General features: G+C 37.8%; 3 protein-coding genes across 4 annotated transcripts; all 3 read left to right on the forward strand.

The window, feature by feature from the left end:
- Window positions 1–521: 521 nt before the first annotated feature.
- LOC106152252 (organic cation transporter protein) lies at window positions 522–9,973 on the forward strand. Its single transcript, XM_013525769.2, has 9 exons — window positions 522–1,209; window positions 3,239–3,342; window positions 3,720–3,874; window positions 4,847–5,015; window positions 5,401–5,634; window positions 6,100–6,314; window positions 6,668–6,776; window positions 7,421–7,639; window positions 9,098–9,973. The coding sequence occupies exons 1-9, from the start codon at window positions 751–753 to the stop codon at window positions 9,195–9,197; spliced, it is 1,764 nt and encodes a 587-aa protein (XP_013381223.1). The 5' UTR covers window positions 522–750; the 3' UTR covers window positions 9,198–9,973.
- Window positions 9,974–10,061: 88 nt separating this feature from the next.
- Window positions 10,062–15,940, forward strand: LOC106152251 (organic cation transporter protein-like). Of its 2 annotated transcripts, XM_087010109.1 has the most exons (9): window positions 10,062–10,531; window positions 10,744–10,847; window positions 11,679–11,833; window positions 12,096–12,264; window positions 13,023–13,256; window positions 13,551–13,765; window positions 14,142–14,250; window positions 14,550–14,768; window positions 14,960–15,940. In XM_087010109.1, exons 1-9 carry the CDS (start codon window positions 10,112–10,114, stop codon window positions 15,078–15,080), a joined length of 1,746 nt encoding a protein of 581 aa, XP_086866235.1. In that variant the 5' UTR covers window positions 10,062–10,111; the 3' UTR covers window positions 15,081–15,940. The 2 variants fall into 2 exon arrangements, with proteins under 2 accessions (XP_086866235.1, XP_086866236.1); XM_087010110.1 differs by lacking the exon at window positions 10,744–10,847 and having other exon boundaries at window positions 10,272–10,531.
- Window positions 15,941–16,559: 619 nt separating this feature from the next.
- Window positions 16,560–24,931, forward strand: LOC106152250 (organic cation transporter protein). Its single transcript, XM_087009500.1, has 9 exons — window positions 16,560–17,074; window positions 17,423–17,526; window positions 18,524–18,678; window positions 18,948–19,116; window positions 19,596–19,829; window positions 20,106–20,320; window positions 23,419–23,527; window positions 23,800–24,018; window positions 24,239–24,931. The coding sequence occupies exons 1-9, from the start codon at window positions 16,655–16,657 to the stop codon at window positions 24,357–24,359; spliced, it is 1,746 nt and encodes a 581-aa protein (XP_086865626.1). The 5' UTR covers window positions 16,560–16,654; the 3' UTR covers window positions 24,360–24,931.
- The last annotated feature ends 1,456 nt before the right edge of the window (window positions 24,932–26,387 follow it).

Here is a 26,387-nt window from a genome sequence, read left to right on the forward strand (position 1 = left end):
AATAAATACATTATAAACCACTCACAGACATAATACAGATATATAATAAACTCTGTTTGACCAAGGTTGTCGCAGTTATTCTAGAATCTGTGTTTGTCATCGCATCACGTGCCCTCCATAAATGGCTACTCTCTGTAATAATCTCTTAAGTGATTATAACAAAAATGTCAGGACGGATACATTAACCATTAATGAGTATGAAAAAAGTGTCGTTTAACCCAGAGAAATCCATTTTGGTCAAAGTGAATAGTTGTTATTTCTTTAATAGTAAATTGAAAACCCTCTGCGGCCTAAAAAAAAAAAGGTGCAGGCATTACCACGTTGCATGGCCGTGAAATTGAGGAGATCGCGCCACAAGTCTTAAATTTCTCAAGGAAATAACAGAAGAAAAATATTACAGTAGATTTTCTCAAAAATAGTTTATGTGACTGTCATTTCAAAGCCGCCTACTTACGCTGGATCTGTTAAAGGCCCCTGCCTACGCTAATAACAGTAAGACGTACAAGCTAACAAAGAGCAGCAAGAATTACCCAACCCATTTATCCCACATTAAACCTGACGATCACATTTCATACAGAAATTATACGCGGTCAACAGTGTCCCATAATAGATTTACACGTCTATGATACAAAAGATAATGTTCGGTGTCAGATTTTGAAGCCACTTTTATGCTTGTATACAGTATATATATAAAGGTTTATCTGGCTATAAGGCATGACTTCATATGTCTGAACCATAAAGTTTTTCAGGATGCATTTGGATGAATTTCTGAAGGTAGTTGGCGAGTTCGGTCCTTACCAAAAACGGCAGTATGTCTTGGTATGCTTGGTAAGCTCGTACGCTGCAGTCGTTATTTTCAGTCTCGTCTTCTTTTCGGTGGCACCGGAGCACCATTGCACAATACCGGCTGCATACAAGGAACTTTCCCAAAAATTTTATGGCAAAAATGTCTCGGAAGAAAAGATCTATAACATGTCCATACCTTGGGTGGAAGGAAAAAATGGAATATTTGAGAGGAGCAGCTGTTTCCTCATCTCACTGAAGAATTATGAAAATAATTCGAGCATTGGGAATGCCACGATACCGCTGAATACGTCCGTGGCGGACGCCTTCGAACAAAAGTTTAGCGTAGATAACCAAACATTTGAAGCGTGTCCAGAAGGCAGGACATACAGCCAAAAGACCTACGCGTCAACTATAGTATCTGAGGTACGTACAAGGGAAGGGTATTTTTCAACCCTGACCCTCCTTAAACCCCTTCTTAATATTTTGTCTGATACTAGAAATACTTAAATTTGCAAATACTTTAAAACGGAATGTTTAAGGTTTAAGACTGGCCGCTACCGCGCTACTGCCAAAGATGACGTGGAGAATGTATTTCAGTGTTTCTTGTGATCTGTAGATCGTGATCGTGAAAAAGCTTAAAACAAATCGAGAGAAAAATATTTTAATCACAGAAAGAAAAGAACAAAAAGTAGAAATATATGTGAGAAGAATAAAGCAATAATAATAAGAAGAATAAAAGTGCAAAGTCTGCATGTCAGGAGTAACCTGTTTCAGTATGGCGGCACGATGGTGCTGGGAGTGTTTAGGACTTTATGGGCGTATTCCCAGAGCCTTTAGATCGATCTATCCCCGCGGGGAGTCTCACTGTTAGACTACTGTTGGATAATCCGGCTTAAATGTCCGTCCCGCCTACTACAAGCTGTAAGGAGGTAATTAAATTTCGTGCCCGCTCGGCTGACAGCTATTTAGCGAGAGCCCCCAGGGAGTTAGGTCGATCTAAAGTAGATCGATCTAATCTTTGGGAATGGGGACTATGAGACCCCCGCCCTATAAAAGGCAATACCAAAGTAAGTGTCCGCACAAGTAAAGCCCCCTTTACACTGACGGCGTCCTTTCTGCGTCCCGTAGTATGAACCCGTTTGAGAGTGAAAAATATAATACCTTACATTCCGACAACTGACCGATCATTGAGCATACATTCTGTAACCAAATCGATGCTTGTTTCCCCTTTCTACGACCACAGCGATGCCAGTTTCATGGTCGCAGAAAGGACGCCGTCCAGTATAAAGGGGGTTTAACAGTGCCTCTTCCAGCCATTTATATCCATGTGTCTTGTAATAATAGCATATCACCACACCCACGCCGGAGCCCAGACACCGGCATCATGGAATTCATGCCTCGAAGCGATTGTGTCGTTGTGTCGATAATTTTACGATGTTGATATGGTTGTCCATTATTAGTCCGCCCCCTTCTGTTCACAAAATAGAAATTAAAGTATTTTAGACGTCACCGAACAGAATGCGAGGGATACCTCATTATTCCTGCAAATGCAGTTTCTACATGATATTATAGACAGTGAATAGCACTTTTGCAGATGAGTTGCATAACAACCCATGTAAGCAATTATGCTCTGATTAGGCCCGTAGCCAGGGGGGGCGGGAGATTCGAAAGAACCGCCCTTTTTGCTGGGAAAAGGTCCACTCTGGGTAAAATTTGATCTAGGTACATGAAGTTTTTTATGGAAAAGGGTCCACTTTTTCAGAAAAAGAACCCCTCCCCCTTTTAAAATTGCTGGCTACGGGTCTGCTGATGCAGTTTGTTTCAAAAATTGAGAAAACGTATCGCCCCTAAGATTATTTTTCACTCACTGCATTCATTTGTGGTAATATGTACGTTGTGAGCCAGCTAAATGATCGCTGAGTACTCAGCCTCTGGAGAATAAATTAAAAACTCGCCACACCTTGCTTGTGTTTATATAAAGTTTGGTATATGTTGTACAGCATATGGACAGACACTGCATGGACCGAACTGTATCATTATCATAATCATTTGACATTTCATCCTATCCAAGTCCGTTGTGTTTTGTTTGTAAAAGTAACTGATCCAAATCGTTATTCAATCTGCTTTGATCAGAGGGACATGTGTATATCACTATATAATGCAGATAGAGTGGTTTTTGTTGTTGTATTAACGTCGATGTATGAAATCCATTAGTAAATTGTATCAAATCTAGCAGTATAAGCAGCTTGTTAACAGAAAGTTTTATAATAGAAAGTGAGATGTCTTCTTATGCAGAGAATTTGTTATGACAATATGTTAAGTAATGTGTTTACATCTGATAAAATTATGACCATATTTGTTTTATAACTTTTTTGTCACAGGGCACAGTAGAGTGATATAATCATATAGTTAAAGAAATAAATGGCATTACAAACGACCACTTTTTTTCCAGTTCGACCTAAAGTGTGAAAATGAATGGCAGATCAGTTTTAGCAAGTCCATGCTTTTCATTGGTAAATTGGTTGGAGATTTGCTTTCCGGGATGGTATGCGATAGGTGAGGAGATTAGGGGAGTGCTTGTACCTTGATTTTGTTATCATAATCATGATCTATCATGCGTTTTTAAAATAGATTTATATAATGATATTTGATACTCGATTTTTTCGTAATAATAGTATTTTTTCTGCTGTTGCTTGCAGCATTGTCGCAAATACCGTTCACTGTACATAGATAACAAGGTATGCAAATACACATGGATGTCACTGTGGCTGCAAGAACGCGTGTAAATGTAGCAAGAAGTCTCTAATTGATTTACGGAAAGAAAATAATTGATGGACTTATCAAATTTCATCAGTTAGTTTACACATCCATTTTTTCATCTCTGAAACATTTATGAGTTGACATTTTAAAAAAGCTCGCTCTTTGCATTTCAGATTCGGCAGACGGCCCACTTTCTTGGTCTCCATGTTTTTGTCACTCGTCGTAGGGGTTTTACTAGCACTGTCTCCTGTAATGGCTGTCTACACGACCGCTTTGTTTATACTAGGGTTTCTAAATCCGTTTTACTATCTCAGCGTTTTCACTTTAGGTGAGTTACGCCGCCCTCTTTGACGCACAATCATTGTGACATATGCGATTATAAAAGAGCTGTAATCTGTCTGTTGTTTTTGTGCGTATTAGAGTTAATGATTAACTTTTCTTAGTTTTAGCGAAGGAAGAATATGGTGTTCCAAACGGTATAAAAAGTACTATCAAGTTTTATAAAACACATGCACAAGAATTTCATTTTTTTCTCAAAACGCAAAAAATTATACAACCCAGTAATAGCAGTTTTGTTTTTATGTCTCCTTGATCTAAAGGTTCAATACGATGCCGAGAAAGGAGCAATAAAGTGACAAACACAAGTATGATGTTCGAAACTTGGCCGATGCCGGCCGCTTTTATTGTGAATCCTTATACTAAAATGAATTAAATTTTGATGTTAAAATTAATTAATTGTGACAGTGCCAAAATACGTAATTTTTTACGCCTGAAAAGACTATTTTATATATAATTCCCAAAGAACATAGTGATGGCAAAATTACAATGCGAATCCCGTCGGAACTAGGTTACAATCCGTCGCCATAAAACAACGTTTGACTCAGCCGCCAAACTTCCCTTTCTTGTTGGCGTTTTAATTGGTAAAAAATAGGAATAGGACCTATTAGGTCACACGACACGTGTGCACCAGCAAAATAAACTTTTGAAGGGAAATTTGGGAAGGCGAAAGGATATTTCCACAACATTTGGCATCTCAGACGTGTATTGTACGTGAAACTTGTTGGTAATTTGTAACAAAATCGCTTGTCTTTTAAGAACATACCTATACAGCTGTATAAAAATTGTTCCGGGAAGATTAAGTTTTCTCCATTAATTTTCACATGTGGTTAAATCATTGACTTTTTATGTATAATTGTTTAGTTAAGTGCAATAGGAGCCTACAAAATTACAATTATTGTTTCTCTTTTCTTCAGTTTATTATGCTGTGTTTTACAAGCGGCCCTTTTTATGTCTTTTTAAGGACTAGAATTTACTGGTGCAGGGAAACGCAATATCACGGGATTTGTTCTTCATATTTTCTTCGGAGTTGGCACTTTCTACGTAGTACTTTTTGCCTATTTTATCCGCAACTGGCGCCACCTGGCATTGGCTATGTTTTCTCCGTGCTTTCTATTTGGAATTTACTGGTTGTAAGTACTGTAATGTTTATAATTAGCTCTTTTATCTTAAGGGACATTTCCATACCCTATGGTACTAGCAGAATCGATCTATCTCCAGGAACGTTAACTACCCTACTAGCAGCTTCAGTGGGCGTGATATAAATTTAAGCCGCTTAAACTAAATGCAGCTTAACGAGAATCCCCTTGGAGTTAGATCGATCCTAGTAGTACCATAGGTTTATGGGAACCCAGTTTTACATACGCACTCACATTAACACACTACATGTAACGGATTCGCAGCATTATTTAAGAATATTTAAGAGTAAAGAAAATGTAAGAGTAGGTATTTTTTTTCATTGACAAATAAATCGGAAAGGATATTTTATTTCGTGTTTTTATTTCGTCTTTTCACCAGTCTGCTGCCAGAGTCCTTCCGATGGTTGCTATCTCGCGGTCGCACGGAAGAAGCTAAAAAGGTCTTGAATAAAGTCGTGGAGGTCAACAAAGCCGAGGTCGAAGAAGGTCTTGTCGCTTCTCTACTGGACGGCATTGAGAAACCATCCAAAACAACTACAGACACTGCGACAGCTCTTGACATGGTCCGAACGTGGAGGCGGGCCGTCTTCACGCTGAATATATGTTTTAATTGGCATGTATACTTTTTTCACAATGTTTGGTTTAATGTCTCTATGTTTGGTTTAGCGATTTGTGTATTGTTTTCCTTTATTGTCGCAAACATTGGCATAGCTGTTTAAAAAAATGAAATGTCAATAATTCAAACATTGCTTGGAGAATTTTTTTTCTAAGAATAGGAAACCAGAAAAATGAAAATGTGTCTTTGACTGATGGGCAAAGTAAAATATAGAAATCTATATATGCGTAACTGCTGAACGTGATTAAAACGCATTTTCGAAATATTTGTAAAACAAAATAATTTGATAAATGTGTTACATCATCGCTCATGTACAAACATTTAAATATTCTGAGATGTAAATTAAACATGTTCCTGACCTTCATCCCTTCTTCTGCATAATATACATTATGAAAAAGACCATTCCTTAATTTGTGTATTTTATTTACCGTTTTAGTGTGATTTAACATTTTAATATTCAAGGCTTGTCAATGCCATGGTCTACTACGGTCTCTCCCTGAACGTGGAAAGCTTAGGAGGCAGCCTCTATTTGAACTTCATTCTTATGGGTGCCATAGAAATCCCGGCGTACGGTTCGCTCGTACTCATCATAGACAGATTAGGCCGAAGAAAAACCCTATTTTTCTATATGGTGACTGCAGGGGTGGCGTGCATTGTGTCTGGGGTTTTGCCCTACGGTATGTTAAACAAAGGACGTATTTTCATAATTATACATGTAACGCTCATATCGAATGCCAACCATAAATGCGAAGTATGAGAAAATAGTTTCTTTGGATCTGCAAACATTCATATTCAAAATATTCATATACTACCCTAGTATGCATAATATTAGGCATTACAGTTTTGTTACGTGCTTGCCTCTCGAACTCAATCGACGCGAGTCAATCCACCGGTAAGAAATCACCCGAGATTCGCCCAATGTGCCTTCCAATTTATTCCTATACTAATCATCTTATTCCGACAGGGAGTGTTCGCCGATTAAATAACACCGAATTGTATATTTTTTATAATAATTTGTTTATTTTTTAAGAATTACACTGGCTGATCATTACCACGGCAGTAGTCGGGAAGATGTGTATTTCTGCTTCGTTTGGTGTTATATACCTTCTTACACCGGAATGCTACCCAACTACAATGAGGTAAGTAGGTTAAGGCAAAATATTATACTGTTAAGGGTTTAAAACACACATGCACACATACAGGCCTACCCAACTACCAGATTCGGCACCGAATTATCCTGAATTCACCGGTAGATAAGACCACACTACCCGTTTTCAAGGTGTGTGTCAGAGCGCATTACACAGTATCAGACGCGACACCGCTCTTGCCTAGTACGCGATGTGATAGTGACGATTCTCAGCGGGGTTGAAAAGCATTGCATCACCACTCAAAATTTGTTTAGGGTATGATACTGTGTAATGCGATCTGACACACACCTTGAAAACGGGTAGTGTGGTCTGATCTACCGGTGAATTCAGGATCATTCGGTGCCGAGTCTGGTAGTTGGGTAGGCCTGACATAGTTGCCAACACTTGAGCTCATCTTGAATACGAAAATATTGAAAACTTCTTTCAATAGATGATTATGCAAGACCTGAAATGATAGTACAGTTTGTGTATTATTCAGTACATTTTATTTGAAAAGCAAAAAAAAAATTGTTCTTAAATTAAGAATTAGTCACGTGGATGTCATATATTGAATGATTGCCTTTTTGCCCTAATTGATCACAGTTCCCATGGACAAATTAACATTTTAATCAATTAAACATGACACCCGTTTACAGAATCGTTGCGTTAGGAACAGCCTCAGCGTTTGGCAGGGTCGGGAGTGCCCTTGCCCCGCAGGTGATCTTACTTCAAGAAATAATGACTTCACTGCCTTTCATCTTCATTGGAGTCATGTCCATTACTGCGGGGATACTGTCGCTGTTCTTCCCAGAAACGGTTAGACGGAAGCTCCCACAGAACACGGCCGAGTTTGATGAGCTGCTGCGTAGCCCAATGTAAGCCTAGGTCCCCATACCTAGATCGATCTAACAGGATCGATCCATCTCCGAGGTGTTTCTCGCGAAATTGTTTTCAGTTCCAGCGGCTAAGATGCCTGGCACGCCTGCTGAAGCTGCTAAACGATAATTACCCCTTAGTAGTTTGAGTTGATTGCAATTTAGCGAGAATCCCCTCAGAGATAGATCGATCCACGGTTATTACAAAATCGTCTGGGGATACCAGATGGACGTGTTATTTCTAATAACCTCCTTTTAGTTTACCCTCTACCAGGGCGACAGATTGATTTTTCACTAGACATTCACAGATATGTCTTTGGTCTGGTTAAATTCACGGTTATTATCTGTACTGCGGCCCTGTAATGAAATCTCGAGGATGGTTACAAAGCTCAGCAAAAATATTCAGATAATAGTAACTGCTGCCCTGTTAGAGGGTACTTATAGCTCCTCCTAGGTGGCATAGAGCCATGCTCCCTGCCCCATCCTTTCGCTTCACAGGTACATGTACCCCCTTCTCCCTCTCCCTTTAAATAAGGATAAACAGGCCATCACACAAAGCTAGACAAAATCAAATAACTCCCATTACCTTTGCCCTACTTTATATATTATTATAAAACTGTCATTGCAAGGTTATACATGTCAATCTTTGTGCCTCTCCCCCCCCCCCCCCCCCATCCCCGCGCCAGCCATCGCCAGTGCCGCCAGTTACGCTGTCAAACGAAAAGTGAATAACTGAAGCCGGCTTATGTTCTTTAAGGATTTGGAATCAAATTGACCATCCTGTGACAAATATTCGCCCGTTTTATCCGTCACAAGGAAGAAGGAGAAATCGTATTATTATCTATATACTCACTGAGTAACGCTTCTTGCCAGGGTGCTGCATAAGGTATCCACTAGAGGTCGCCAGTGTTGTCTGTCAGCTGCATAAACCTCAAGTTGTCCTCACATCCATCCTTATCGCCCCATCTTCTTTGTATTGGTTTCAAGAGATTCGCTGTCTGTTACGCTTGCTAAAATACTAGAATCTACCTGTATTTCATAATGAATTTGAGCACATTCAGAACAGGGGACTACTTAAGGCCGCATTCAGAACAATAGCTAACTAGTCCGTGGGTCAAATATGGCGATCCACTACAAAGCTTGTGGATTAATCCGCTAATAGACACTGAAGAGATTCCCCGTAGTGAAGTGTTCATGTGGGTCGGCCATATTTCACCCTCTGAATAGTTAGTCCATTGTTCTGAATGGGGCCTTACAGATCTGCGGATCAAGTATGGCCGACCCAGCTGAACTCTTGTTGCGTAATCCCCGTGGGAAATCTATTCAGTGTCTAAAAGGGAATTAAGCGGCAAGCTTTTTAGTGTGTCGCCATATTTGATCCGCGGATCCGTTAGTCTGGTGTTCTGAATGCGATCTTTAACAGCTATACTGAGTTGTTATTTTCTTTTTTCTCCTTAGATTCCGGACAGAAAAACATGAACTGGACAAAGATTCGTCGAATGAGCTTCTGGACCTGAAGAAAGACCCAAGACGTGAGAAATCGGATGTGAGCATATAGCTTGCGGTGCATACATACGCTGAATGCCAAGTGTTTGGAATGAACGTTCTTCTTTCGCAATTTTCCAATCAACTGAAGACGTAGATATTTTCAATAAAATGTTAACACCAACTGAGGTATAAACGTGTACGTGCAGTATTGTATTTTAGGTGTCAAATGTGCAAGACATAATTAACTGAAATTTTAAGAGAGTTTAACACACAAAGCAAAAAATTGATTCATTTTGTTCTGAGAAACATGAATACTTGGCAAACAAATAAAATGGTGCACTTCAACAATGTTGTACATTTGGCACATTTTTTTAGAAATGCGAGGTGAGACAAATGTATCGTAAATAATAAATGGAAGAAAAGTGGTACATGTAGGTGGATTTTAAAACGAAAAACCGAGAACGAAGCACGGATTAAGAAATGCGTCATGACGGAGCCTTATCCTTATCTTAGCTTCTCGTGGATCTACCTACACGCTCTCCAAAATTTGTTTTATGAGTTCGCCTTCATAGTTTGTAAGGTATATTTCTTTTAGGTACTTCTGAAAACTGCTGCTTCATTATTATTTTAAAAGAGGAGGGAGCTATTTGGAGGCATATTTGTTCATTCTATTGCTTCTATGGCGCCTTATTTTATCTAAGTGGCAAAATTACGTTATCGACAAAGCACGATTTTTTACGAATGTCACCACTCATCATCTACACTATGTTTAAAAATAGTGCGACCTCTGATATTTGTCGTGTTTGTAGATAGGCAAGTGAAACAGCACCATAACTAAATACCAAATGCAAAGCTTTTTTAATTTTATTTCTTACTCGTACTTCATTGTTTGCTATTTAAATGACGCGATATTGAATAGTAAACAAAGCCAGTTTATAACCCCGCTTTGCAGACAAAGAGGTTCACATTGAATCCTTAAAAAAGATGCATTTAGACGAGTTTTTACAGATTATCGGTGAGTTTGGGACTTTCCAGAGACGCCAGTATTTCCTAATATGTCTGGCGGCTCTGTACACGGCTGTCCCTATCCTCTGTTCCGTGTTCCTTGCAGCAACGCCCACATATAACTGTAAAATTCCCGCAGAGTACGTATCGAGCGCGGATAGGGCCTACAGAAACCTTTCTCACGAGGAGCTGCTAAACCTGACCATCCCATGGGAAGAAAAAGACGGAGAACTGGTACGAAGTAGCTGTAAGCTGAAATCATGGGAGAGAGATAACCGAACGGGAAATGGCACATATTATGAGGTTCCTTCCGCCTCAGATAATAACACAGGGAGTATTGAATGTCCTCTGGACCGGGAATACAGTCAAGAAATTCATACGTCAACTGTGGTATCAGAGGTAAGAATACAACTTGTAAATTATTATACCACCTTAACTTTCATTCGACTATTTTCCATTTTTATTTCATGATCTATTGATCCGACTGTGAAGGAAGAATTCCAGACGTAACATCGTAAAGTGCTTCTTCATACCAAAAAATATTAACCACTAATAATGTCCTATTTTGAATCTTAGAGAGAGGTTGCCTCACTCTCTAATAATTCCTTCAGTTTGATCTGGGCTGTGGCAACGAATGGCTGGTCAGCACAAGTCAGTCCGTATTCTTTGTCGGAAAACTGGTGGGGGATGCTTTATCAGGGATACTTAGTGATAGGTGAGTATCGCAAAGTATAATTCTGTGCAATGGCTGAAGATATTTGATAGGTCCATTGTGAGAAAATGAAGTATGAAGATGGATTTCTAAACTGAAATGTATGTTGAATGATTATGACATGTGCAAAAAGAAGCGAAATGGGCTTTAACTTTATACGATCGTCTGCCCTCTATCTGTGATCGTTTAATTTGCTTTCGATTCAATATACATGTACCTGCATAGTCTCCATCATTTTATGTAATGTACTTCGTTTTATTTTCAAATAAAAAGTCGGGACACCATCAACACCCTACTTATCAATAACTTTATTCTCTAATGCTATATCGTTTGGCTTCCGGCGACACTGAAAATGTGACAGGGATAATAGTCCAAGAAATGGAAGCACACGTTCTATATATAGTTAATTAAGTTGAAGGTTAGGTGTTGGGGATTGACATATGGGACAAATGGCACCTGTTTAAAGTAATGAGTAATGAGTGCGGGGCCTGGCAGACTAGCATTCGTGTCGCTCTCTACAAGGGCCACAGATTGATTTTTCGCTTATTCGCTAATAACAGCTAGATATGTTTTTGTATAATTCATGGAATTTTTCTGCACTTAGAGAAAAAGTGCACGTAATTCATCTGCGGTCCTGGTAGAGTATACATCCATATCACACCGGACAATGTTGGAACATGCATCCAGCAGGTGTCTCATATTTTGGATATTTCTTATTAATCTAATTGCCAATACGTGGCAGTTTGTATTTGAATATATGCAAGCAAACGTTGTCTTATTTTGTCGGGTTATTTTAGGATATCATTAGATCAAAATAATTCATTATAATTTCAGGTTCGGGCGGAAACCGACGTTTCTGGTTGCGGCAATGTTATCGGCATCTGTGGGGATCCTCACCGCCCTTTCACCCAATGTGATAGTATACATAGTGTCTCAAGGTCTCCAGGGATCACTCAGTGGCTGTATATTCCTGACTACATTCACCATTGGTAATTGGCTAACTTGAAAACTACGCGGAAATATGGCAAACAAGTTTGTTAATCTTCACAACTTTGTGAACTTCTACCCCACGCGTCTTGTTATAAGTATTTATTCTCCAGTCAACATGGAACGAAATTATACCTTTCCTGTGTTCATCTTGCAAAGATAAAGTCCAAATATTTATTAAGCTACTTATGAAGCCCATTGAATGTTTTTTTGTTTGTTCAGTAGCTATCATTCACTTAATAATCTTTTGTCTTCATTTTACAGGACTCGAATTTGTGGGCCCAAGCAAACGAAATTTGACTGGATTTGGCGTTATGTACTTCTTTAGTTTTGGTTACTTCTACCTCGTACTGTTTGCTTACTTCATAAGAAACTGGAGACACCTCGCTCTAGTGCTGTACGTGCCTGCCTACCTGTTTGGGCTGTATTATTTGTAAGTAAAATCTTCAGAACTATTCACATGTGTCTAAAGTGCGTTATGCTTGGCCAGACTTTTTTCATTGAAGTACAGGAAGCATGTTTTAAAAGCCGTCATCATCTTCAGATGATCTGTAGGAGAGTTTTGGCGAATTTTTCACATGATCGCTAAATTAGTTGCAAGACACATGCCTTAAAATATTCTGTCCTATAGTCGCCTAAGATTTAAAAGTAAACGTTTTAAACGGGGAAATTGATATATCTGAACGAAATTAGAAAATAAATGCATAGCCTGTAACTTATTCAGCTTTGAGCGCCTCAGGCCACGTTGTTGAAAAGGGACTCAACAGGCTCTCGGGTCTCTGGGATGATGAATATTGGTTAAGGTGGCTAGTCAGTGTGATCAAGTATCTTGGCCCCAGTTTCACAAAAAAAACTAAGTCAGTTCCCTGGCTTAGTTAACTAGGATTTCCATGAGTGCTGTTTCACTGCTCCTTATCTGAAAAAAATGTTCCCATGTGACCATGTAACCTTGGTAATTAGGTTCATAACAAGGGAACCTGACTGTGTGTGTGTGCGTGTACGTGTGCGTGTGTGTGAAACCGGGGCCGAGTATCTTGGTCAGCTGTGTGACTAAGTTTTAAAAGCCACATTTAAACATCAAACAAACCAGATCAATTGCGCTTGTTTTTTGACACAAGTATTTTGCTTTAAGTGCATTATTATTGCAGTTCAAATTATATTTAACTGCCGTCCCATCGCTTTATATTCCAGCGTTCTTCCCGAATCTTTCCGTTGGCTGCTGTCAAGGCGCCGCACCGAAGAAGCAGAAAAGTTAATCCGATCAGTTTCTATGACAAATATCAACTCTGAGCCTGATGATGAGACTATTAAGTCTGTCATAGAGGACAAAGATGAAGCGGTCACTTCTACTCGGACCTACACCCCTTTAGATATGGTGAGGACATGGAAACGGACGGCTTTAACGATTAATGTGTGTTTTAACTGGTGAGTAGAGAAATGAGTCGAGTTAACACATTATTTTTCTTGACTCAACCTACGATTCAAGGAAGAAAATGCACAAATGGGTTATTAATCAAACCGAACACAGTTATAATAGTTAAATACATGTATGTTTTCACCACCACTTCGATATTTTAAATAACAATTGTGAGCCGTGAATGAGACAAGAAATGGAAGGTAATATGCACCACATTGTGTATAGAAAATAGTCACAAATTCTAAGTAACTAATCTGTGTTGATTTGATATGACTAATTGTGTCCAAATTTACATTTTAAAGGATGGTCAACAGCATGGTGTATTACGGGCTGTCACTGAACTCTGCGGGATTGGGAGGTGATCTCTACCTAAACTTTACACTGATGGGGGCCATTGAAATCCCGGCCTACACTCTGGCTGTTTTCCTCATCGACAAAATTGGCAGAAGAATGTCCTTGGTCGGATTCATGATACTCGGCGGGGTGGCTTGCATTGTTTCCGGCACTGTGCCGTCAGGTTAGTTAAAGAACTCTTCGTATGGGATCTCTTAAGAGATTAGTACAATAAACATACTTTTAGAAAAAACGGACTGACTTTGCATGCAGAAATGGATTCTTTAACCATTGGTAAGTATAATAAAATTGTCGTTTACCCCTGGAAAATTCTTTTTTTTTCCCCCAAATGAGCAGTTGTTATCACTTTAGGTTATTCAGTGCCACTTAACGCCAGAACTGCTAAGTTCCCGAAGTACGCGCTTCTTCGACTGTCACTTTGAACTTTTAATTAAGCTTTTAATTAAGAACAAAAAAGTTATAGAAAATGTAGCCTTGATTTTTACAGTAATTCAGATCGTCGTGTGCTTTTCGGTAAACTGACTCATTTGTATTTTCAGATTTGCATTGGCTTATTATGACAATGGCATTAATTGGCAAGATGGGCATCTCTGCATCGTTTGCTGTGATATACGTGTTGACGGCGGAGGTTTACCCAACAGTGATGAGGTAGGTTTGCCTGAACCGGTGTGACAGGAATGGGAGTCCTGGGAATGTACAGGTTTAATAGGGTTATAGGCAGCATTTTGGTTAGTATAAGGGACGAATGTCACCTGTACAAAGTAATGAGATGCGGACTACGGTTCCTAGCGGACTTCCTTTCCTGTTACACCGGTAACCTTCAATTCCTTCAGATGTTATTTAGTAGGCCACATTGGTACTGCGTCGATCATAATAGAATTTTAAAGATTAATATTCTCGCCTGTTTAATTGACTTCAGTCTCATGGTAAATTTTCGATTCTTCCAGAATTATAGCTCTGGGCTTGTCGTCTACCTTTGCCAGAGTTGGCAGCGCCTTGGCTCCTCAAGTTATTTTGATAAAGGAGCCATTTGCTGCACTGCCTTTTATCATCCTTGGAGCTGAGTCAATCATCGCAGGACTGCTGTCACTTCTGTTACCTGAGACTGTGCGCAGGGATCTCCCGCAGAACCTAGAGGAATTTGACAACCTGTTGGAGTCTCCTAGGTTGTAAATACTTTTACGGATCCATTATGTTTGACACTGATTTGAAAGCTTCAGTGGGGACAATGATATCAATGATAATATTAGTACACTTGTTAGCCCTATGATAGAATTTTAAAATAAAGATAAAAACAAAATCCGGATCTGAAACGTTATTTAGTGCCTTGCAATTATTGGTTTGTTTATAATTTCAGAGTCTACGAAGAAGCCAAACCTGGAACGAAAAAAGAGAAGGGTGATAAGAAAGATGAAGAAATAAAGGAAGACAAATCCGAAGATGACAAAAAAATGGAAAAGATGCAAACACGACTGTAACTTTTAGGGCAACGGCTGTACCCCCTTGTGGTAGGGTACTAGGGTCTTCAACAACTGGGCTTTTACCCATGTATATGTGACACATACAGTTGGACGTATATATCCAAGCCGTATTTACAATTTAAGTGTGACTTGAAGATCTGCACCTGCATAGGGGGATAGTACCTCAGATACACATACAGCGTTCGTGTATAAAACACTATCAATATTCTTTATCAAGAGGGACATCGACATATTGCCACATTTACTGTTTGAATCATGTAACAAAGTCTACAACTTTACACCAATCAATACCAATATAATATCAGTGGTATTGTTACACGTTATCAACGGTACATGTACTGGTATGTTCTTTATCAATGATACAGGTAAATTTTCAATATTACTGACACATTATTATTTGATTAGTTTTATCTTAAAAGCTAAATACTGTATTAAGCATTCGATATGGGTGGTTACTGCTTTGTTTTGAAATTTTTGATAAACGAGGAGTATTGCATAAATAACTATATATACAGAACATAACCAGATTTTTGTGCAGCTTTATAACAAGCGTTGCTCGTTCCTTTTGAAAACGAATGAATCGGTATGTATCTGTAACTGGGGGTGTTCAAATGTTTTATTTGTTCATGTAAATGTTTTCCAATGTACTTGTGCATATAGATATTTGAAAGTGAACTTATAATCCATTTAAAAGCCGCCTTGGACTGTATGGTTTATAGTCCGTTTCTTTCTCTGTTTCTGTCTGTGTGTGTGTGTGTGTGTGTGTGTGTGTGCGCGTGTGTGTGTGCGAACGTGCGTGTGTTTACTACATACATGTATAATATTTATAGCTTATGCAGTGTATATAAATGGTTTTAGTAGAATAAATTGGCTCGTTATATTTGGGGTATTTTGTCTATATTTGGGCATTCTTAATAGCTGATCATGAGTTATGCTACCAAAATCAATAACGATTTCCTTATTTCGTACTTGGTTAAATATATATTGGTGGGATAAAAAACGTTCCTAATTTCGAAATTCAATAAGATATTACAATGAAATTAAGAATATTTTGTGTTTTTAATAAGTAAAAAATAATATGCTGGCCGATGTGACAAGTGCCAGAGTCTGGCAGTTTTTACACTTTGTCTTAAGAATTGAATATTTTCGAAGAGACAAAATTATTAAATCATCATTTTCATCATCATTTTTGTAACGAGCCCATTTCAGCGACAGCAATAAATCCCAAAATATAGAAATGTAGATGTACACTTAGTCTACAGGCCGAAGAATAGATATAAAGTACTATACTTGAACAAGTCGTGAGTAGAGAATGAAATGCAAAGCGCAAAATGCGATGGAGAGTGGACCATAAATAACTCGCAACACCAAGCATAGCAGTAAGCTATTTACAATAATGATGACGCACCATTACATGGCGGGCACTTGTCTTTAAACAACCTTATCTAAGCAACCTTTTCACACGCGCAGCAATATTAAGGCAGTCTGGTTTGAACAGATCTTGACAACAACTTTGGAGGTAACTAATATTGAAATAAAAATTGAGAGATCCTAACCTACCACCAAACAGGATGCATTTGGACGAGCTTTTACAAATTATTGGCGAGTTTGGCACTTTTCAGAAACGACAGTATTTTCTAATTTGTGTGGTAGGACTGTACGGTGCTGTTCGTGTCTTCTCTCCGGTTTTTATGGCGGCAACGCCGAAACACAACTGTAAAATCCCAGCCGAGTACGTATCGAGCGCAGAGAGGGTCTACGGAAACCTTTCTCACGAGGAGCTGCTGAACCTGACCATCCCATGGACAGAAAAGGACGGCAAATTGACCCGAAGTAGTTGTAAGCTGAGATCATGGAGGAGAGATAACAAAACGGGAAATGACACACATTATGAGATTCCTTCTGTTTCAGATAATAACACAGCTATTGTTGAATGTCCCTTGGGACTAGAATACAGTCAAGAAATATATACCTCAACTGTGGTATCAGAGGTAAGAATGCAGCTTTTCTCAATATTTATTTCCCTATGACTTTTGTGTTGTTTAAAATTTTGTATAAGCCGTAACAGATCAGATCAGTGGTATAGATATAACATTGAATATAAATGATACATAGACATACAAATTTATTATAAACAAACAAAATTAAAGGAAAACCCAACAGAAATAAAGCAATTTTAGAATGGCACCCTTAGGAGTATAAAACTGTATAAAAAAGTGAAAATGCATTATTGTCCTCTTTTTAGAGCGACATATGCTACAGAACAACAAACCCTAAGTTGAAAAAAATGAGGTGAAATAAAGTTCTATGTTGACCTTTTTCCTCTCCTATTTGTTTAGTTTGACCTGACCTGTGGAAAGAAATGGCTAGTGAGCACGAGTCAATCCGTATACTTTGCCGGGAGACTGGTTGGGGATGCTTTATCAGGGATTATAAGTGACAGGTATATACGTGATAACGTTTGAATCGGTATAATCCAAACTTGTGCTTAATAATCACATTAATAAGCAAAACGGCAAATTTAAAAGTTGATTGTTTAAAAAGTATAAAATTAATTTTAAAAACATCACCCTAACATATACGTATTTCAGGAACGCTACGCTAACCTCCTCTTAAGGTTAAGGCAAACAAACAGACTGATTGAACCCTATATAATAATAAAATTCAAATAAATAATAAAACGCTGGCTGAAACCTTATCTGCTTAAAGGGATAATAACTCTTCATCTGAAATTCAAAATTCCACAATAAAAAGATTGTAAACAAAACATAAAAATCTAATAAATTCCATTTTACCACCAAAACAGCGGTTATCGCAATTATTCTGAAATCTGTGATTGTCACGTGGACCCATACATATGTATTGGCTAATTGGAACTTCACAGATGGCTACCCTCCGTAATAATCTGTTAAGAGATAATTTCAAAAAACACATAAAAACAATCGCCTTACTTCGAATGTCGTAATGGATTAAACCGGTGTATGGGAAAAATTTAGTTTGCACCTGGAAAATCCGTTTTATGGCACATTTTCCGCCAAAATGAAGAGTGGTTATCCCTGGTGCAGTATTAAAGCTTTTTTGTTGTCTTTGTTTCTTTGCGTTTTTTTTTTTTTTTTTTTTTTTTTGGGGGGGGGGGGGGGACATTGACCTAGACCATTACATATGACCTTGGTATCTGATGCCCTAAAACTTGGCATATGACATTTGTTTTCGGTGACTTCCAAACGCCTGAAATGAATGGGGATTGTTTTGTTCATTCGGAATGACACATTCCCTTTAGTCTTTGAACCATTCTGTTCTGACGATATGCCTATTTAAACCCATACGTATGTATTGACGATCATTTAGGGGCTTCAAAAATATGAAAAAATATTTTCCATTTAGCTTTTATTTCTTTGCATTAATTTATATCACAATTGTTTTATTTCATGATGTTTCAGATTCGGGAGACGACCGACGTTTTTGGTTGCCATCTTGCTATCGGCTTCTTTGGGGGTTCTTACCGCCTTGTCTCCCAATATGATAGTATACACGTTGTCTCTAGGGCTGCAGGGATCGCTTAATGGCTGTATATTCCTGACTGTATTCACTCTAGGTAAAATACCAACTTAAAAAGAGAGAAAAAGAAGGGGGAAGCGGAAATCTTGAACACTGTAACATCTAGTTTAAGCAAAGTTTCTACAGCATACTTTACAACTTCTAATGTGTTTCTAGAATCAACCACAGCTTGTTTGTTTACTTCAAATGTATCCCGTGCTTCAGATATGATGCATGCTAGCTTCTTTGTTTTTAATACCCCATGTCACTTAACCACTTACTGATTTGAGAGCACCGAATTCTTTTTTATTCTTTTTTATTTTGCAGGGATTGAATATGTAGGTCCAAGCAAACGAAATTTTGCAGGATTTGGTGTAATGTATTTTTTTAGTCTTGGTTACTTTTACGTTGTACTGTTTGCCTATTTTATAAGAAACTGGAGACACCTAGGTCTAGCACTGTTCGTGCCTGCTTACCTATTTGGATTATATTATTTGTAAGTATAATATATAGCCTTACAAACAAATAAAATGTTCAGCACTAGACTGTGTACATGTACGTATGTTTTGAAATTTTGAATTACTGGCCGGGGAATTTGGACGCTAGAAAATACTGTGATATTCGCGATTTTTTTTCACTTTGACTCAAAAGTTAAACTAGGTTCAATAAGTCAAAATGACTGACAACCTGAGTCGCAGCTATGTGACAAAGAAACTTCAGTCACAATGACGAAATTTGCTTCCCAGTCTATGTACAATATTAGACTGTACTTTCACCATTATTTGGCTCGTGGCTTTTAAAATATTTAAGCATCAAAACAGGAGGTCCAGAAAGTACATAAAATTTTGTTGTTTTTTTTAATCAAAACCAGGATAGTGACATACGCCGTTAATGGCACCAATGGTGCATTTTTAATCGCGCTACTTGATTCAGTTCCTAATTATAGGCAACTTTTATTTCACATAATTGTTTCAGCATTCTTCCCGAATCTTTCCGATGGCTGCTATCAAGGCGCCGCATAAAAGAAGCAGAGAAGTTGATCCGATCAGTTTCTATGACAAACATGAACTCCGAGCCTGATGATGAGACTATTAAGTCTGTCATAGAAGACAAGGATGAAACGGTCATCTCTGCTCAGACCTACACCCCTTTAGACCTTGTGAGAACATGGAAACGGGCCGCACTGACGGCAAACGTGTGCTTCAACTGGTGAGCTTAAATTTCAAATTAATGGCTGTTAGCTAATTTTGGAATAGAATTTGGATATGCACCTTGACAATTGTCGCTCTAGTTAAAATACAGTTGAAATATTAAAATATAACGTGCAATTAAGCCAGGACATTAAAAAAAGTTCTCAGACAAGCGAGCCAGTGCATAATATATCAGTTAAACATTCCTCTCGGTGTGAAAGGGGAGAAAGAATCTGCTGGTTTGATTTATTTTTTATTTTTATTTTATTATTATTATTTGTTAATTTTTGCCAAGGTTGGTAAACGGTATGGTATACTATGGTTTGGCACTAAACTCCGAGGGATTGGGTGGTGATCTCTACCTCAATTTTACCCTGATGGGGGCCATTGAATTCCCGGCCTACACTCTGGCTGTTTTCCTCATCGACAAAATTGGCAGAAGAAAATCACTGGCGGGATTTATGGTGCTTGGAGGGGTGGCTTGCATTGCTTCCGGTTGTCTGCCTACAGGTGTGTTAAGTTTTACAGTGTCGCATAAAGGCAAAACTGTTGCGCGTCCTAAAATGCATATACAACATTGGTCAAAAAGGTTGTCCCACCCTCATTTCCATGTACTTATATTTACAAATGATCACCTTACAGATGTAAATTGTTATAAACAATAATAATAATAATAATTTATTAAGCCAATAAAATACAAATGTATAAAATCGGGAATCTTTTGCCCTGTAGTAGCCCCATTGAAATATAAAAAATGAAAATTAAAATTACATGTTAGAGTTAAAAATAGTTACTGCCGAAGGATAAAAGCTATTTAAAAATCGCTTACTACCCTTAAAAGCTAAGAGTCTCGAATTGCTAGGTAAAAATTTAAAAAGGGTATGGGCTGGATGGGAACTGTCTGTCATTATTGATAATGTTTTCTTTTTAGTCCTGTCTAGATATATAGTATGGACGGGAGTTAGATCTGTTCCAATTACAATCCCTGCAGTTTCGACGATCTTTTCCAACTTGTTCCTCTCCTCCACAGTTGCACGTCCATACCAAACAGTTACTGAATAAGTTAAAATACTCTCTAAAACACACCTGTAAAAGTTCGTTAAAATAAACACATTTCTGGTAAAAGCTTTCAATTTCCTTAAGAAATACATTCGTTGACGTGCCTTTTTCAATAGCTTCGTGATGTTATCGCCCCAGGTTAACCTATTATTCAGCTGAACCCCTAGTAATTTATAATTAGAAACCTGTTCGACCGCTTTACCGTTAACTTCCAAGGGATTTTTACTTATCTGATTTCTTCTGAAGTCTATGATCATTTCTTTTGTTTTGCTCACATTTAATATCAAGTCATTGTCTGTGCACCAATTTACTAAACTTGTAACCGACTGCCTGTATGACATCTCATCATTATGGTGTATCAAGCCGACTAAAGTTGTGTCATCGGCAAACTTCATTAAAAATGTATTTTCCTCCCTCGCCACACAGTCGTGGGTGAATAACGTATATAAACAAGGTGATAAGACGCAGCCCTGGGGTGTGCCAGTGTTTAAAACTATAGTGTCCGAGAAGTTAAAACCGACTTTTACTGACTGTTTTCTGTTTAAAAGAAAATCTAAAATCCAATCGCAGAGTGCTGGTGGAAAATTAAGATCATCCAAAAGTTTAAAATACAATTTGCTTGGTACAATAGTATTAAATGCTGAGCTATAGTCAACAAATAAAATTCTAACATAGGCATTTTTACAATCGAGATGTTCGAGAACTTTGTGTAAACACATAGAAAGAGCATCGTCTACACTTCTGTTACTGCGGTAGGCAAATTGGAGTGGATCAAAGCTATTTGGCACTAAAGTTTTAATAAAAGACAGAACAAGTTTTTCGAATATCTTCATAGGCACCGGTGTCAAAGCAACAGGACGGAGATCATTTAAATTCTCTACAGTTTTACTTTTTGGCACAGGTATGATGGTTGCTGTCTTCCATATTTCAGGCACTCTGCACATTTCAATTGACCAGTTGAATATTTCCGCGAACACATCTGAAAGCTGGGCTGCGCATTCCTTTAAAAGTCGTGATGTTATACCGTCAGGGCCTGGAGCTTTCCTGGTGTTTAAAGCCGAGAAATAACACTTGACTTGCCATGATTGAATAGTAAATGGCGGCACGCGCTCCCCTAGGGTTGGTGTGTGGACCTGAGTGTGGTTGGTCCTATCAAAACGAGAATAAAACTCATTCAACTTGTTAGGGAGTGTGGAGTCCTCTGTATCAACGGCACGTCTGGACCCTTTATACTGTGTGACCAGAGCGATATTGTCCCAGAGATCCTTTGCACTATTGGACTGGAATTTCTGTTCGATTTTCAAATTATCTTTTTCTTTGCCTTTTTGATGGCAATTTTTAGGTCCAATTTTGTTTTACGATATGCTGCAACATTTGTTTCTTTCTCACGGTACGCTTGGTCTTTAGCTTTTATAAGATTCTTTATGTTCTTGTCAACCCACAGTTTAGTGTTCGGGTATTGCTTAATAGTCCTAGAAGGAATGCAGATCTCTTCACAAAACTTGATGTACTCAGTTACCACTAAAGTGAAGTCATGGATGCTGTTGTCCGATTTAAGGGCTGCCTTTTATTATAGATAAGGCATCTGGAATAAAAAGCTCTATTTCTAACAATTAACATCTGTGACTTGATCATTTGTAAATAAAAGTACATGGAAATGGGGGTGGGACAACCTTTTTGACCAATGTTGTATCTTCGACTGTCACCATGATCAGTGTCAGAGCCTCTTGAAAGTAAGGCTGCTTCGGTATTACATTGTTTTATCAGACTTAACTGATATGATGTTACGTCATTAATGGATTTTATTGGTTAATTTAAAAAGAAGCTTAATTCATCTGTCATTGAGAATGCCTTAAGATCGATTTTTTTTTCTTATCATCCTACTGGCATTCTTAAAGGGATAATAACTCTTCGTTTTGGCCAAAAAATGAATTTTCCTGGAGTAAACAACAATTTTCCCATAATTACCAATGGTTCATGAATCCATTTTTACATTCAAAGTTAGTCCCTGTTTTTTTTTTTTTTTTTTTTTTTTTTTTTTCTAAAAAGTTTGGGTTTTTGTTAAAATCTCTTAAGAGATTATAACAGAGTATAGCCATCAGTGGAAGTCACGTGATCTGAAGACAAGCTCAGATATCAGAATATTATCTATAACTGCCGTTTTTGTGGTAAAACAGAATATATTATATTTCTATGAGTTGTTCACAATGTTTTTACTGTGAAATAAAGATATCATACGAAGAGTTATTATCCCTTTAACTTTCCGAATTTATCAAATTCTAACAAAATCAAACCTCTGAGATATTAATTTATCTTAAGCGTGTCTAATGTCAATTTTTCCTAGCTAGCTTTGTAATTTAAATAATGCTTTGATCATAACTAAGTGATTTATAACCAAATCATGATTTAAATCTAAAAAAAAATTGAGAAGACTTGAAAATGAAGAAAGACGGGGATGGATCTAATAATGATCCCTCATTAGGTGATTTTTTTCGTTAGGAAAATCCCGTCTCTAATACCTTGTTCCATTATTCATATTACCTTTTCAGATTTGCATTGGTTAATAGTAACGTTGGCAGTCCTTGGTAAGATGGGAATCTCCGCTTCTTTTACGATAATCTACGTGGTGACAGCAGAGGTTCATCCAACAGTAATAAGGTACTAAGTATTAAGGGTTTTTTATTTACTTATTTATTTATTTTTACTTTTTTATTTATTTTTTATTTATTATTATTATTATTATTATTATCTTTTTTTTTTTTTTTTTTTTTTTTTTTTTTTTTTTTGCAGTATATTCGATTGGCACTGGTTTTCTATTGTGGAACTTATTGTAACTCCGACGAGGGCTCCAGTAAAAGTTTTACTGAAAAATGGAATTTTTAATCTGTTCGAATTTCGTTTAGCTCAAAGGGAATACGTTAATATTCCAGAGTCATAGCTCTGGGATTGGCGTCTGCCTTTGCCAGAGTTGGCAGCGCCTTGGCTCCTCAAGTTATTTTGATAAAGGAGCCAATTGCTGCACTGCCTTTCATCATCCTTGGAGCTGAGTCAATCATCGCAGGACTTCTGTCACTTCTGTTACCTGAGACTGTGCGCAGAGATCTCCCGCAGAACCTAGAGGAATTCGACAACTTGTTGGAGTCTCCTAGGTTGTAAATAATTTATTTAACTATTGTGCAAACGGACTAATTAAATGTATCACTTAGGACGCTAACTTTTCCCATTCATGGTACTTGTACAGTACGTGTTCAAATAATGTACATATATAACAACTACGCATGCGTTACATTAAAAAAAGGTATTAGCCTTATTACTGGTGTCTTCAAGCAATTCAGCACTTGTTTATAAATTCTTCTTTTACAATAACAGAGTCTACGAAGAAAGCAAACCCCAAGCGAACACGGGAAAAGATAAAAAGGAAGTTGGAGAAAAGCAACAAGGAGAACTTGAGGACAGCAAACAGCAAGAAGAGATCTATACGAGACTCTAACTTGTGAATCCTATGCGGTCAGAACATTGGCATTGGGCCTATACAGCATTATATATATATATATATATATATATATATATAACAGAGTATAAAACTACAAGATTTCAAACATGCACATGCAATGACTTTGTGTTAAATAAATGAACGCTACTGTTCATATTATTAGAATTACATTGATGTCAGAATTTGAGATATTTATATTTAAATGGAGTTTCCTGTTAATTAATGTTGGGATTGACTCGAGAACACCTACGTTTGTAAGAAATATGAATATATTATATATGTTGTACAGAAGTCGACGAAATACCAACCACTCTTCTTATATAGAACAGTTCATTAATTAATAAAAAACCCAGAATGAAACTAAAGGTGTCGAAGACAATACACAGATATCAGATCACTTAGTAGATGATTTATGAAAATAGACTTTTTCATCCTAAATTTAGGATCTGCATTGGAAGACTAATTTTTGACACTCGATATTCGTTTCCTTCTTTCAAGCGGTATTGCAGCACGCGTGAAATGTCATGGCGGGGTAGTGCATTCAAGCGTCTAATTCTTGCTACAACTTTTAAACTAGGACCAATCCAACATTCTTGTTCAATAGGTCTTAGTTCTAAACTATATGCAACACACAAAACGCAAAAGAGCTTTGAATAACACGTTACGCTGAGCATGACAAGTCAAAAATAAGTGACGACGAAGCTGTTTCGCAGTGCCCAAGATCGTAAAACAAAAGATAAGGCAGATCTTGTCTTATAGGGAATGCTGTTAAGGTCACCTCTTTTAGAAACCAGGGTAATATATTAAATCGAATTTCTGCTACATACGGAAAAAGAGGATGCATTTGGACGAGCTTTTATATATTATTGGAGAATTTGATACTTTTCAGTCAACTCTGCCTTCGCCTTTCAAATGCAATAAAAAGAAAAAGACAAAAAATGGTACTTTTGGCCTGATTACACTCTACATGGAGGGAGTCGCCGACTTATTTGTAGACGCTCACTTTCCCCCACTTATTACTGGTAGCTATCCGGGCTGAATGACGACACTTACCAGAGCCAAAACGTATTATTCCAGAAAACGGATGTCACTATTTATGATAATTACAAGTTCGGAAGACGGCCGACATTTCTGGTCGCAATCCCGCTGGAAATTCTTACCGCCCTGTCTCCTAATACGGTTGTATTCATAGTGTCTCCAGATCTGTAGGGATTGATAAACGGATGTTTATTTCTGACTGTATTCACATTAGGAAGCATTCAAACTGATCAAACGAGAAAGACAGACTAAGGTTGTGTATTCCATTAACCATTTGTCTTTTCGAAGCTATATAAACATCAGTGAAAAAATTGGGTTGCCTCCACGTTGACTGGTTTACATGTATTTTAGCGGTATTTTAGTCGTTTATTCAGTGAGCGACAGCCATATTATGCTATGAATCATTTACCACTTTTCATGCATTCGCAGTAGTTGCTGATATTCACAAAATTATTGTGCAATTTTAATGATTCTAATTCACAGGCCACATAATTCTTTAACAAGTATGTCCCTGGTTGGAACCACTTGTATTCTATTTTTGCAAAGGTCGGCGTATTGCTGTTTGACATTAAACTCCAAGTGCTTGCGTGGTTATCTCTACCTCAACTTTGCACTTACGGGGGTCATTGAATCCCCGGTGCCATGTACCAGAAAGTCCCCCATGACAGAGAGTCCGCTTATTCATTTGTACAGGTGAGCCGCACCCTAGATTTTTACCTACACAGGTGATATCGCAAACGTAGCGGTAACTTATTAATTGTGCTATTTTCAATAGACATAGGCATTTTCTGAAACATCATATTTGCTTCTTGATTTTGTACGTAAGTAAACATAAACTAGATCGATTGGAGAATGCGAGATGATGTTGCGAGCAACAGTAACGACGGTTTTAATTTCAGTCCATTTGTTCTTTTTTGTGTGTGTGTGTGTGTCAGAACAATTAAAGTAGTTATTGTTATTATTTTTTTTAATATTATCATTATTCTT

The sequence above is a fragment of the Lingula anatina genome, chromosome 3 (assembly GCF_051362555.1).
Source record: "Lingula anatina isolate TDL-2025a chromosome 3, LinAna3.0, whole genome shotgun sequence".
Lineage (NCBI taxonomy): Eukaryota > Metazoa > Brachiopoda > Lingulata > Lingulida > Lingulidae > Lingula > Lingula anatina.

Coding starts and splice junctions, on each gene's coding strand:
- LOC106152250 (XM_087009500.1), top strand. CDS start 16,655: ATGCATTTGGACGAGCTTTTACAAATTATTGGCGAGTTTGGCACTTTT. Junction 17,075..17,422: donor CCTCAACTGTGGTATCAGAG/GTAAGAATGCAG, acceptor CTATTTGTTTAG/TTTGACCTGACCTGTGGAAA. Junction 23,528..23,799: donor GTTCATCCAACAGTAATAAG/GTACTAAGTATT, acceptor TTAATATTCCAG/AGTCATAGCTCTGGGATTGG.
- LOC106152252 (XM_013525769.2), top strand. CDS start 751: ATGCATTTGGATGAATTTCTGAAGGTAGTTGGCGAGTTCGGTCCTTAC. Junction 3,875..4,846: donor TCTCAGCGTTTTCACTTTAG/GTGAGTTACGCC, acceptor TGTCTTTTTAAG/GACTAGAATTTACTGGTGCA. Junction 5,635..6,099: donor CTGAATATATGTTTTAATTG/GCATGTATACTT, acceptor TTAATATTCAAG/GCTTGTCAATGCCATGGTCT.
- LOC106152251 (XM_087010109.1), top strand. CDS start 10,112: ATGCATTTAGACGAGTTTTTACAGATTATCGGTGAGTTTGGGACTTTC. Junction 10,532..10,743: donor CGTCAACTGTGGTATCAGAG/GTAAGAATACAA, acceptor TAATTCCTTCAG/TTTGATCTGGGCTGTGGCAA. Junction 13,766..14,141: donor TTCCGGCACTGTGCCGTCAG/GTTAGTTAAAGA, acceptor TTGTATTTTCAG/ATTTGCATTGGCTTATTATG.